The 14,826-nt window shown below is 36.2% G+C and overlaps 1 protein-coding gene across 1 annotated transcript in view; it reads right to left on the bottom strand.

Annotated features, from left to right (window-relative positions):
- Window positions 1-4,811: 4,811 nt before the first annotated feature.
- The window catches only part of LOC102231542 (otogelin), a 72,996-nt gene continuing 62,981 nt past the window's right edge, over window positions 4,812-14,826 (bottom strand). The window contains exons 45-53 of the mRNA XM_023332320.1: window positions 14,233-14,331; window positions 14,113-14,153; window positions 13,950-14,025; window positions 12,905-13,083; window positions 11,698-11,802; window positions 10,934-11,053; window positions 9,920-9,965; window positions 6,902-6,981; window positions 4,812-6,405 (exon numbers count right to left, since the gene is read on the bottom strand). Of these exons, the coding sequence (XP_023188088.1) occupies window positions 6,205-6,405; window positions 6,902-6,981; window positions 9,920-9,965; window positions 10,934-11,053; window positions 11,698-11,802; window positions 12,905-13,083; window positions 13,950-14,025; window positions 14,113-14,153; window positions 14,233-14,331 (947 nt within the window). The 3' untranslated portion in view covers window positions 4,812-6,204. The remainder of the gene's footprint in view (window positions 6,406-6,901; window positions 6,982-9,919; window positions 9,966-10,933; window positions 11,054-11,697; window positions 11,803-12,904; window positions 13,084-13,949; window positions 14,026-14,112; window positions 14,154-14,232; window positions 14,332-14,826) is intronic.

The raw sequence follows: 14,826 nt of genomic DNA on the forward strand, positions 1-14,826 counted from the left end.
AATGCATTTTATGCTGCAAAACCAAAAAGATCTTACCAAGTACTTTTGGTCTAGTTTCTAGTGCAAATATCTTATTACACTTTACATGAGACAAAACTAATTTACAAGTAACTTTTGAGCAAGAATAATTCCTTAATATTGATGAAAACGTACTAAGTACTGGCAGATTAGTTCACTTGTAATATATCTTCCTCATATTATAAGTGCATTAAATATAATTGGGAGTTTTTATCATGTGCATAACGATGTTAAAAAGGTTTTTTAGTCTTTTAGGAGTATTTTCTTGCCCTGCATTCATGTTTGCAGTTGCAGCAAAGTTTGAGAGAGCTTTGCAGATCTGCTGAAATGATACCGCAGCTCGCCCTCTTCTAGAAGGGTTCGCGTGTCTAACATTTCATGAGCTGCTAAATTTAACGGAAAACCTCCCCATGAAGCGGCAAGACGTTTCGGGTGTGTGAGCTATTCTCTTCCATGCTGCAACTTTATCTGTCTGAAGCAATTTAAAGTGAAGAAAAAGCTCATCAGTACGAGACAAGAAGAAACTCAAAAAATGTTTCAAAGTTTAATTTTCTCGCATTTTTCCAAATGTTCGAAGGAATTATCCAAGATTAAATTCAGAGTTTGTACCACATTTCACAAAACAATAATGCAATGGCACCACTAATAAATATGCCTAAAAAATCTAAATAAATGTGTGTTTTAGTGCAGTACACTGCAAAAACACAAAGTCTTAACAAGTATTTTTGTCTAGTTTCCAGTACAAATAGTTTAGAACCCTTAATGTAAAACAAACTAACTTTTGAGTAACTTTTCAGCAACACATAGGAGCTTATTTTATGTCATTAATTCCTTATTATTAATGGAAAAGTACCAGTACCATCGACAGACTACTTCACTCATAACGAGACATTTTCCCATATTATAAATGAAATCATCTGCCAGTAGATAGTGATAGTAAATAGTATTTTTCATCAATATTGAGGAATTATTGACTTAAACAAGTTCCCATATCTTGCTGAAAAGTTGCTTGTAAGTTAGTTTTGTTTTATTTCAAGAGTACGGTACTAAGATATTGTCACCAAAAACTACACTAAAAATACTTGGTAAGATTTTCTGTTTTTGCAGTTTTGTTTTTTTTACCACCACACAAATATTTCAGATAATCAAATAAACACAAAGATAAACCGAGTATTGTCAATTATTTTATTTATTAACATAAACAAGCTGTCCAAACCAGACTGGTTTTATTAAATTAGTCACATTCAGTCCTAAGTACTGTTTCTTTAATCAAGAAATAGCAGGAGAGGACTTCATCAATTGATGACCTCTGACCTCTACCTGGTATTCAGGTGCTGTTTCAAAAAGTAGAAGGAAAAAGTAACCTAAAGGAACAAGCCATGGTAAATAAATGGGAAGTGAACATGCAAGAATCAAGACCACAAAACACAACTGATCAAATCTAAATTCAAGAGGCGGTATTATGTGTTTTTCATGCACATGGTTAAGTTTTATAGTCCAATCAGTAACTTCAGTTGTTATAAAAATTATATCTATATCTATATACAGTACAGACCAAAAGTTTGGACACACCTTTTAATTCAGTGAGTTTCCTTTATTTTCCTGACTATTGACATTGTAGATTCACACTGAAGGCATCAAAACTATGAATAACACATGTGGAAATATGCACTAAACCAAAAAGTGTAAAACAACTGAAAATAGCCCTTATATTCTAGTTTCTTCAAAGTAGCAACCTTTTGCTGTGATTATTGCTTTGCACACACTCTGCATTTTCTTGATGAGCTTCAAGAGGTCGTCACCTGAAATGGTTTTCACTCCATAGGTCAACCTGCCCTGTCAGGTTAATAAGGGGGATTTATTGCCTTATAAATAGTCATGAAAATGAAGAAAACCCATTGAATTAGAAGGTGTGTCCAAACATTTAGTCTGTACTGTATATAACTCAAATATGACTTAAAAAACCTCAGTTCCACCAGGTGTTTGCTAATTGCTGCCGGCTAGTCTGAAGGAGCTGAGTGGCAGAGGAGCTGCGTCTCGAAGGCGGAGCTAGGTGCACCCAGCCGTTTTGTACAGCTGAATGGTTGCCATGGAGATTAAAGTGTTTCTCAAACATAAATGAAAGAATCAAAGCAGGATTTTGATGAGGGAAAAACATTAAAACGTAACTAAAAATAAAGCTAAAAAAAAGTTGATTTTACATGATCTTTAAACTTTATAGAAATGTTTGAGAAAAGAGCTTGTCTGAAAACAGTTTCTAAAGTCCAGTATAGCTAAATCAGACCCACTCGCTCCCACCAGCCGAGTGTGTGTGTGTGTGTGTGTGTGTTCCTGCAGCTGCTCCAGGCTCATCAAACTGACAGCTGGTTTCCACTGAAGTCACTGAGAGCCTGAACCCACCGGGCATTTCTCACTGGCTCGGTTTACCGCCAGTTTTCGGAATACGACTGGTATTAATGGAAATCTCTGTGCTGATGACACAAATCCCAAAATATTTACAGGATCTCAGTTTTCATAATTATCCAAACAGAAACCAGTGTGAGGTTATTTTCTAAACATTTCTGTTTTTCCCTCACTCATTTGAACATAATGACTTTCTAAACCGTCTCATGTTGGTTGGATCTGAAAAATATGAGAAACTAGAATATTAAATAAAAGATATTTTTGAACAATAGTGTCATGCTTCTAAAGTGCTTATTTTAATGCACTCAACAATTGGTTGGGGCTCCTTTTGCAAGATACCACACTTTTTCCATCCTTTAAATTGTCAGTTATCATTATCTATTAAATAATCATCAACATTACAAGAAATAAAGCCAGGAAATATTTTACTATACATTTTAATACATTTTAATCTATGTATGAGTTTCAGTTTGTGACAAAGGATATTGAAACTTTTCAAGATGTAACATTTTTAGATGTACCTGAATTTTCTACTTTTCTTGATCATATGACCCGTGTGATGCAAAAAAATAAGTTTCCATTGCAGTTTTTGGGAAATAAACCAATTTTGATACAGCCGCAAAAAAAAAAATCTCAAATTAAAAAAATATTTTTTTAGTTGTTGTGTTTCTATTAAGTGAATTTATTTTCTAAATGTCAACTTGTGCAAATAAATGCAACAAAAGTGTTTCCATACTCATCAAAACTTGTTTATCTCGCAAAACTGAAACGGAAACCTTTTTCTGTATCACAGGAGTCACATGATCAACATGTTGCCACTGGAACAAACCACAAAGAAGAAAACAACAGGAAGTAATTGGAGGATCTCTATGTTTTTAATGATTTATCACATGGACAAACTTATTTCACGTCTGATTTTAATTGCGTTTCTTATTTAACATAACCACCACAATTGAGAAATTGTTTTTATTTTTATCGACATAGCAGAAAATTAAAGTTTTGCGCACAATTGTAATGGAAACGCAGCTATTAGAAAACTACAAGTCCCTCAAAATCAGGAGAATTAAGGTGCAATGGTCCAGTCAAAGTCCAGATGCTCCAAAATTCCTCCACAATGATTTGAGCGACTGATCAGTTTAGTAATCATGCAGAAACAATCTAAGTAATGACTGACTGGGGCTGATGCAGAGGGACTAAAACAGATTCATGTCCAGGCCGAATCGCTAAGCATTAAAAAGAGAGCATGACTTCATCCAGAAATCCCAGCATCACCAGTATGAACTGGCGACCCAGTCGCAATGGAACCAGTCTGATTCTGATCTTAATGCCTGTAAGTGCCCCCTCGGGCTTCACATTTGTTTTGTTGCTGCAGATGTTGCCGTGGCGTCACTCAGCATGGAGCTACATGGCTGCTGACGTCAAAGTGCTGGTTCGGGCCGCGGTCCAAACGGCTCGGTTATCAGCCGTTAAAGCGGCAGCTGTGTCACTGCGAACCTCATGACATCCGTCCTGATCAGATGATCACCGTGTGTGCACTTCTCCGGGCCCGGTCGGTTCGGGCTAGCGGCAGCGAGCCGGTCCGAGATCAGGACGGAGGCAGCGCCATTTTTAAACTGCTGCTGTATGGCAGGCCGTTTTAACATAAAATGGGCTTCACCAAACTTAACTTTCCAGATTATCTGAAATTTGTGAAGGAATTTTAGGGCCACGCCAAGAAATAAAAAGAAAAATAAATAAGAATAAAGTAATATTACGAGAATAAAGTCATAAAATTACAAGAATAAAGTCGCAATATTACAGGGATAAAGTCATATTACAAGAATACAGTCATAAAATTAGGAATAGAGTTGAAATAATATGAGAATAAAGTAATACAATTTGAAATAAAGGATAATATGAGAATACAGTCAAAATTAAGAAATAAAGTCATAAAATTGCAAGAATAAAGGAATATTACAACTTTATTTTTGTAATACTTTATTTTCAAAATGTTATGACTATTCTCACAATATTATGACTTTCTTGTACAAATTTGTTCTTTAATTTTGTTTGTTTGTTTGTTAGCGTGGCTATGATGCTCCATCGTAGTTTATAACTAGACATATTAGGAAATCATATCTCTAATTACATTCCGACTGATATTAATGATGTCAGATCTACCATTGAGTTGCACGGAACCTATAATTCAAGATATCTATAATTAATACTGACTATCTGAAACGTATTTCAGATTTAAACAAATAAATTATGATTAGTCATGAAGTCCATTTAAGATATTTCACATTTTGTTCCGACTGGAAGCCGTTCTCTATAAATTCTGCTGAACAATCACAACACAGCTGCTGAGTGTCCAAAAGATTTATTGAAAAGTCAAATGTACATCTGTCTGATACAAATCCTCTTTAACTTAAACTAACCAGGAGTCTGTTGGTCACAAACATTTTTAAAAAACATCTTGCTGTTTCTTCTCCTTTTTGGGTCGAATGCGTCTTACAGAACAGAACTTCTGTGTTTTAGCAAACTCCAATAAATAAATAAAGAGCTCCGCAAACAGCTGGATTTCAGTCAGTTAATGTTGATTACAGAAAATAAAATCCACATCAAAGAATATACATTTTATGCCAGCCTTTCTAAAAGAGAGAGAGAGACAAATCTAATTTATGCACTGCAAAAGATTTCAAGAGCACTTGAATGTAGTTATTTACAGAAGACAACGCGCAACGTTTTGGGTCAAATTTAAAAATGAAAGATGGTCAAAACTGAGCTGGGAGGAGTTCTCTGAATAAAAACGCTGTTTTCCTCATCGTTCTTATGAAATTATAAGTGAGGCAGAGATGGCAGGATGCTCTTTAAAACGATGTTTCTAATTGGCACGTCCTCTATGTGAAGGCAGGCAGGTGGGAACAGAGCAAAGCAGCAGGAACCAACAGGACATTAATCAGATATTTAAATATCTGTGTGTTCTAGTTACACCAATAAAATTGGTTGTTTGAAAGCCTACAGAAACTTTAATAAGTTTTAACTGTAGTCACAATGAATGTAATTCCATGAAATGATCCAGTTTTAGGAGTTATTTCTCTATTTTCAGTTAAATCTTAGATTATTTTTATTTGCTTATATTCAAGTTGATTTATAATTAGAATTTTTGTTTAATTTTTGTAATAAGTCTTTGGCTAGTAATTCACTTAACTAGTTAATTAATTACAGTTTGGGACAGTTTTGTGTTTCACGGTGTAAATATTCAGGTTTTAGTGGCTCATTATGCACCTGGCTGGTCAGGTGGTTTTTACCTGTCAGTCAATCAGTCAGAGAACAGATGCAGGAATCAGATTTTTTGCCTGAATATGGAATAAAGCAACAAAGCACATAATTTTTGACTTGTTGGATCTTTTTGGACGGTGTAAGCCAGAAACTCTCGGTGCATCAGGTGACTATTTGAGTTGGATTCACCTTTTCTTTTGGTCACCTTTAAGTCTTAAGTTTTTTGATGTTTGAATTTGAGTTTTGGACAAATAGTCACTACATCAGTGCTATTATTGCGTGGGTCCTGGTTGCATCTGCTTCTCTGCTCCACAGCTCCACCTCCCTGCCAGCAGAGGTACTACACATACTTACTGAGATCAGCACAGAACTGTCAAGAGAAGCCGCCTTCCGCATCCTCCCAGCACCTTGCAGTGGTGTTATTCACAGTCCCAACGCCAAGCTGTCCTCTCCATGAGCACCTTTAGGCCTCACACGCCTGGTCCAGGTGAGGCCTGGGCTGCGGAAGGTGAGTGTTTGTGCCTAGGACCACTGGCAGGAGCAGTCGGTGGGCTCCTGGATGCTGTAGCTGACCCAGGTTGCGTTGCTGCTGCAGTAGAGCTGCACAGAGCGCCGCTGCAGCCCCGTCTCCCTGCAGCACTTACAGAAGCGAGCGTAGGTGTTGATGTTGTAGTTGTAGATGCTGGCGGAGGGACACTTCCCGTCGCAGGACACGATGTTCACCTGCAGGAAGCAGGCGGAGACGTCGCCATGGATACAGACAATTATTTTAATCTGAGCAGATATTTACAGTTTACTAACAAACAAATAAAAACTGAAAACATTTTTGTTAATTGGAATAAATAAAAACTTTAATTAATGGGGAAAAACTATAACAGATGATTAGTTGGATGGACAAATAGGTGGGTGGATGGATGGATGGATGGATGGGTGGATGGATGGATGGATGGATGGATGGATGGGTGGATTTTCCTGAGGGAAAACTGTAAGATCCACATATTGAAGTGGCAGAAATCATATTTTTTAGGGTCAAAAGGTCGGAGTCGGGTCGTTCAGACGGCAACAAAACAGTTATTTTTGGTCGTATTTCCTGTGTGAACGTAGCGTTAGTCAGTTAGCCAGTTAGCCTGTTAGCCGGTTAGTCAGTTAGCCAGTTAGCCTGTTAGCCGGTTAGTCAGTTAGCCGGTTAGCCTGTTGGACTAAAGCAGCAGATCCTCACCGGCCGGTTGCTGCGGCAGTCGTTCTTCCTGATCGTCATCCTCACTGTCACTTTCTGACATGACTTCCCGTCTTCTTTACCTGTTCAAAGTCAAACCGAACAATAAATCTGTTGCAATAAAGATTAAAATTAAATCAGAAGTTAAATCCTCACATTAAATAACTCAGGAGAGGAGGATTATGGGTAAGAAAAAGGGAAATGGAATGCTTGATAGTGCAACATCAGTTTCAAAGTCAGATTGGAGGAAAAAAGAAGAAAAATTTTCAGAAGTAGAACTGATCTGTCATGCAGTTACACCACAAAAAATATTTAAATATTTGGATGCAATATAATCATATTTGACAATAATTAAGTCCATATTTAAATAAAAAAACACCAACCCACACATGATGTGCAACTAGAGATGCTTTGTGTGGCATTCTAGCTTGAAGGGATTTCAGTGACGTTTTCCTTCCAGACAATTTTCCATCATTTTTAAAGCTTTTTGTTTGCGTTTGACATAAATTAAACTTTACTAAACCTTCAATTACCACGATTCATGTAAAGTTACGCCCAAAATTATCAACTTTGATCCAAATGAGTTGGGGACATTTATCTACATGCAGGAAGTGAGATAGTTTTTCAAAATAAAATGTCACACACAGCTGCTTTAGTTTCTCAAAAAGGTTTTTTTCTTCCATTAAACTTTAGCTTGATGATCCGAAACGTAACTTAGACAAAAAAAAAAAAACAGAAGAAATGTCCCACCTTCGTTCCCAAATCGTCACATACTTACTTGTCTTTTTCTCTGGATTTCTCTCAATATTTTTTTAATAAATCAGTTAAAACTCCAGATCATGCAGATATTTAAATACATTGAATAAAAAGACAAACTATTTTTTTCTCGCTGCCTGAAGTTAAATCAGAATAAAAGTTTTTTTTATTTTTGCTTAGTTGAAATTACCAAAATTATTTCTATTTACTAAAAGCCAGAAAACATTTTCAAATTGTCAGTTTAAAAGACAGTTTTCCCTGATACTCACCAAATATATGTAAACGTTTACAAACAAAATAATAATTAAAAAAAAGTTTAAAATAATTTGGTATGACTGAAGAAGAAAGTTTTGTCCTGATTTGAGTTCAGACAGTGAGATAAATGTGTTTGTGTGTTTTTATTCAACTTTGAATGTAAATGTTTTCAAAATTGGTTTTCAAGTCCCAGCTGGACTTTATTCACTAATTAAGTTTGGTTGAAAGCCGTATTTCTTTGTTGAATACAAATTAATCGCACACTTTTCAGATGTTTATATGCAAAAGTATTTGAGACCAAGCTGAAGTGGTAAAAACATGATGCAAAGAGAGTGGATGGATATTAGATTTCTGTTTTTAAAAGGGGAATTGTTACATAAAATCAACTTTTTATCTCAGCTCCTTCAGACTAGCCAGCAACAATTAGCAAACACCTGATGGAGCTGCTGAGCTCATTAGAGGAGCCACTTCCCAGTGAAACGCTGGTAGAAACATTAAAGGGCTAATAGAGGAGCCATGTTGGGATGATGGAGCTTCTTAAAGAGACAGAGGCCCAATTTCAATGCTTTAAATTAGGAAGTTAAAACTTTTTAAAGCCATATTGGATATATGTAGCAGATTTTATAACAACTGATAAGTGGTACAAAATGCCACTATATGTGTAATTTTTAATTTAAGCCATAAATTGAAACCCTGTTGCTTTGTGAAGCAGCAGATCACAAAAAATGAATATTAAACTAAACCAAGTAATTTTAATAGAAAACAAAACAGAAACAAATAAAACATTTGTGATATAAAGTGGAGATAACTTATTTCTATTACAGTTATTGTAATTGTAATGTGGATCTGCATGATCATTGACAGAGTTACTGACTATTAGCTTAATGTTTATCTGAGGGAAATGTATTTCTATTTGTTTTTTCCTTTAGGTCAGTAGTCTAAGATGGCTTGTCCCAGAGTTGGAACTAAACATGTTTAAAATGAAGGACTGCACAAATAATAAGATGTAAACTGTGAACTGGGATAGGAATGGATCTGTGTATATGCTTGTATAAGAGTTACTGGAAAATAAGAGGTGATAAAACCATAAATACCAACAATAGTTACTAATAAAAATAGTCTGTAAGATGCAGAGCTGCATCTTATGTTTTGAAAGGAACTGATTACAAACTTGTATGTGACAAGTTGGGTATGAAAAATGTTTAAGTTTGCCTGAAAAGAACCCAAACACCCAAACTCTGCCTCTACGGAAACATGCAGACGTCTACAGGCCACCACCAACAGTACATTGTTGGCAATCAACAATGCACTGCCCAGACAGTGCTAATGGGGAGGGAGCTCATCTTTTAGGTGCTTGATGCTACACGTTTGTGTCCTCTCAAGTGTGAGTTCATTTCAAGTAAACTATCACTTTAAGAAATTTAATCCACAGTTGAATGGTTTTCTGAAGAGTAGATGTTGGATAAATTCGCCTAACGAAATGAAGTGACAGATGAGAGGACGGTTCTGTAGGTTGCAGTTGCACTTTTTGGGTTCTCTTGTATCTTTTCTTATCTTTTTTTTTTCTTTTAAAGGGAGTACATTGTTGAATATCAACAATGGCACTAAGAAGCCTTGTTGTTGTGGTACCTTGTTCACAGTTTGTGTTAGCTGTGGGAGTCATTTGGCTATCTGGGAAAGGGAACAGATGAAATCCAGTACCTGGTGGGATCGGTACATGATGGTAAGGTGAAGCACACAAACCACAAACCCACTTCAACGTCATCAGACGCTTCTCAGTGACGGGTTTTACCAAAACTCACTGAGAAGCGTGGAAATCTGAACTAGCAGCAGACAGACATCTGAAAACAGCAGCTGGGATCCAGGTGTGAGCCAATCCAGGTGAGGTTTTTGGGTTTAACTGAAGTGCAAATGTGTTGTAGACGAGCTGAACGGCAGGTTCAGTGTCAGCTGCAGCCTACAGCGCTACGCTAACTACAAACTGCTGCTACGCTCAGATCAGATACTCACACGTCTTGCAGCATCCGTCCATGTAACTAACGACGGTTCCTCCGATCTGAGAGGAGACGAGAGTCAGCAAGCAGGTGAACATATTACCATCCGTTTACCACAGTGAAGCTTTTCTACAGCAGCGGCTCTAAAGTTATCTGACCTCTGCAGATCAAGAGCTTTAAAGTTTCAGTGCGTCAGTAAAAACATCTTCAATACTTCCAGATTAAAACAGATCTCGTTATTTTTAGTCTGTATGAAAAGACTGAAACGATTTTCTGTTAGGCCTCATATTCATCCCACGTTACAAAAACTGAATGACATGAATGATTTGGAATCATCAATCATGGTAAAAAAAAAAAATTACACAGCTCCCGAGTTTTCACAAGTTACATATTTACACATTATGACATTAATATGATACACGTTTTATTTGTGTCTGATTTTACATGTGTATCATTTAAAACATGAGTATCACATAAATGTGCATGACATGTTATATATGTGATAAACATGGGTTGCACATGTTTTTTCACATGTAGTATTTAGTTATTTGCTTATGTATTTACTAACTTAGCTAATTAGTAAGTTTTATTAACTAAAACTTACTAATTTACTTAGTTAACTATCTCACTTGTTTCTTAGTTCATTATTTACTGATTTACTAGTTAGTTACTTCTTAGTTTAATTGTTTTTTTACTTATTTAGTCATTTACTTACCTTGTTATGTAGTTGCTCCTGAGTTTGCTGCTTAGCTATTTGCTTAGTTATTCACTTACCTATTTACTAAGTTACTTAATTACTTTACCGTGTTTCTATTTAAGTACCTACATTCTTATCTATTTAGTTAAGTACTTATATAATTAGCTGCTTCTGTAAGCTGCTCACATACTCACATAGATATTTACTTTTTAGTTATTTTCTTACTTCATCATTGACTTATTTAGTTCAGCTAATAAACCTGCACCTGTTAGCTACCAGCTAGCTGCTAGCAGGTCCAGTTTTATTAGCTGTGTGTTTCTGCATCATGCTGACCTTCATGCACTCTGTCTCATTGAAGGGGGGGCAGCTGTAAGAGTAGGAGATGAGGGTCGGTCCGAATGAAGTGTCGGAGCAGTCGAACTTCTTGCAGTTTGACACCCAGGACCTTCCAGGCTGAAAACATCATCATCATCATCATCATCAAGTTAACCTCAAACGTTTAACAACGTTACACAATTAGTTTTAATTTACAGGAAGCTAACTGCAGCTAACGCTGGATGCACAGCAAACTGCTGACTAACATCATTGAATCACATAATCTCTAAAATTATTATTGATATATGCAGAGGTGGGTAGTAACTAGTTACATTTACTCAGTTACATTTACTTGAGTTACTATATTAAAAAAATACTTTCAGGAGTATTTTTACTATGCTGTACTTTTTACTTTTACTTGAGTAAAACATGTTGAACTAGTGCTACTTTTATTTAAGTACAATTTCTGCCCACCTCCTTACTTACACATCCTACACTGATGCTAAACTGCTTTTCTAGTTTCCCTTTTTTAAAAAGAATTTAAAATATCTTAAAAAATTGATTATTGTTTAAAAGTTTAATCAAAGTTAAAAGAAATATAGGGTTGTAATATTTCACTCCATGTGTAATTTATGAGTTTCTGTGCAAAATGAGGTACAAGAAACGTTCAATTTTTCACAATATTTAAATTGAAATGTACCGACACGCACACAATAAAAACTATTCAGAAACTTATAATATGTAATCAATGGCTAGTATAATAAAAAATGATGTTTTCCTACCTTATAGAGGCCTACCGTCCCGTTCTCGTGTTGATAGATGCAGGAGATGTTTTTACATTCGCCGCAGCAGGTTGACTGGTCTTTAGGAGGAACATAGATCTGATTCTAAAACACAAGAATTCAGGATAATTAAACCCAAGAAACACAACTTTCTCTGACTCCCTCAGTTATACAGCCGATGAGTTCTTGGTGTGCCTCAGGAATGAGTCTTTGGTCCTTTCCGTTTCTCAGATACGGTTTGGTTTTGGCTTTAAGTTAGCCAGTAGACATTTCATATAGTGACTCAATTTCACTGAGTAAACATGTATTCCAAAATATCCAAAGAAAATTCAGCTTTCTGCCCTAAATTCTCGTTGTTTTGTTGCTTCTATGCCCACAAACCTGCCCACCCAAGTAGGATCTCATATTTTGGTGCTAAAGTCAAAATTTCAAGACATTCCTTGCAATCAAGGAAAGAAAAGTCAGGAAAAATAGTGGATATACACTGCATTATTGTAAACATAAAGTTTCTGTTACTGCTAACAAATAAAAACATTTACAAAACATCAGCAAGTAAAATTTTACTGCCAATATCTTTAAAGTTATGAGAAATGTTACACTGCAGATATTGCAATCTAATAAAATGTTATTGGCAATATCCTTTAAGGCTTTTAGAAATGTTAAACATGTTTATTGTTTATTCTGTTTTAGAAATTGTTGTTGACTGCTTTGCTTACATTTTTCTAAAATTAGAAGACTCCATCTTGACATTGACTGATAGAGACTCTTCTATGACTTTTCTGCAGATCATACACTGCAAAAACACAAAATCTTACTTAATATTTCTGGTCTAGATGTTAGTGAAAATATCTAATTACACTTGCAATAAGAAAAACTAACTGACTAGTAACTTTTAACCAAAATATAGGCGCTTCTAATAATTAATATTGATGAAAAGGTTCCAGTTTCACTGGCAGATTATTTCACTTATGAGAAAAATGTCGTCATCAGTGAAATAATCTTCAAATGGAACTAGACCTTTTCCATCAATATTAAGGAATTATTGGTTTAAAGCAAAGATTCACTACAAACCGCTTGATGCTAAAAATTCAATCTAAAAAAGCTGCCAAAGCCTTTAAAACATTAATAACAAATGTATAACTTTGTGTTGTGACACTTGGATGCATCCAGACAAAGTAATAAATTTCCGTTATTGATGACGTCTCACCGGGTGGCAGTGGGCGGAGCAGTTGACCGTGGAAATCCGCAGCAGGTAAAATCCACTCGCCGGGTCCAGAACCTGGCTGCAGTGGCGACTGTAACACAAACCGTCGTCTCCGTGCTCGACGAGCGTCTGACCCGGCCGCAGCAGTCCGCGCTCGCCGAACACACACACGGCTTCGCGCACTGAACACACACACACACACATACACACACGGGCCACGTTTTACGTGTAGATGTGCAAAAGCTGATCAAATGCTATAACACTGGCAAAAATAGCTGATAAAACTATTATTAAAAAAACCCAGAATAAGTAACTGGTTGCATTAAATTAAACTGAAGTATTAAATTGGAATCGAGTGAATTAGAATAGATTTTCATTCTATTTACCAAAATGTTGTTTTATTTTATTCAACTATGATTCTAACTGCAGTAAACTGGATAGCAGAATTTAATTTTATTCTATTAAAAAAAATTATAATTTAATTTAACTGCAATAAAATGAATTCAAATGTGCTGTCATTAAAAGTGCATTTTATGTGAGGATAAATAAACTCTAATAAAATGAATTCAGTTTTTTAAAACTGAATTAAAGCTGAGCTCCAGCACGTTTGGTCAGCTGGTTTTACCGCTGCATGCCCTGTACAATGGCTGCTGGAGAAGACAAGTGTTTTGTGGTGACTCACCATCTAGAAACCACTTTCTGCATTCTTGTTGTTTATGCAGGAGGCTCCACTTCTGCTTTTCAAAGATGTACAGTTGTATAATTGAGCGTCTGTTTGCAGGCATTTTCAGGCGCGAATGGAAACGTTGAATTTTTCGATTTGTAGTTGTGTTTAGTGATTTGTTGATGTGTTTTGCACTTCACTGCCACCGCACAGAACTGGGCAGACTAAAATCTGATTATCTAAGAATTATTTTGTGCAAATAATGTAATTAAAAGTTTGGTTTCGCCCATAGATCTATCCTAACCTGTTACTGGAATCAGACAGGGTAACCGGTGTTTGGTGTGTAGAATCACAGCCTCAGTGTTTAATCTGAGCAGAACTCACCACACTTGTATCTCTTGCAGGAGCACTGGTTCTGTGGGTCGGACAGGAAGGCCCGGTCAAGCTGTGCAGCTTCTCCCTGAACAGAGCACACAGAGAGATCCGACCTTTCATTCTGATTACTGTAAAAACAGAATATTATTTCTCACAGGCAGAACTTACTTACCAGGCTACATTTAGGAGAGACGATCTTTTCGCAGCTGCAGACTGTAAACAGAAACATGAGGAATAAAAATTATTTAGGTTCTTATTTTAACGCTGAAGCTGATCGTGTTGGGAATCATACCGCATGTTTGGTTGGGACAGCAGAGATTTGGACTGGAAACGGACACGACTGACATCCCTACAGGACAGCTCAGCTGAGGACACCTGTAGGGCTCACACACTGCGCGCACACACACACACACACGCCCGCATACATACACACACACACACACACACACACACACACACGCAGAGTACTACTCAGAAAGTTTCACAAATTTATCCAAAAATACAAAAGGAAGCTGCTGTTTTTATGTGTCCTAGAATGTATTTCTACACAGTCTCAATAAACTGTATGGTTTCCTTCAGGGCTGAAACAAATAATCAGATTAATCATGACTAATCGATTATTGAGATAACCATCAACTAATTTAGCAATTGATTCATTACTAACTGGGGTACACAGATTCTAAAACATGCCATTTGCTGAAATAACAACATAAACAGACCAGTAATTAAGTCAAAACTGTACAAAAAATATGTAAATTTTGCCTTTAAGATAAAAAAAACTTTGTAAATGTTCAGAACTCCTCAAGCAACACTTTTATTTTCACCTCCTTCAAATTATGTAAAAAGCAAACAAAAAAATCTAATATTAAGCACCTTTTTCTCTCCA

The sequence above is a fragment of the Xiphophorus maculatus genome, chromosome 4, assembly GCF_002775205.1.
Source record: "Xiphophorus maculatus strain JP 163 A chromosome 4, X_maculatus-5.0-male, whole genome shotgun sequence".
Taxonomy (NCBI): domain Eukaryota; kingdom Metazoa; phylum Chordata; class Actinopteri; order Cyprinodontiformes; family Poeciliidae; genus Xiphophorus; species Xiphophorus maculatus.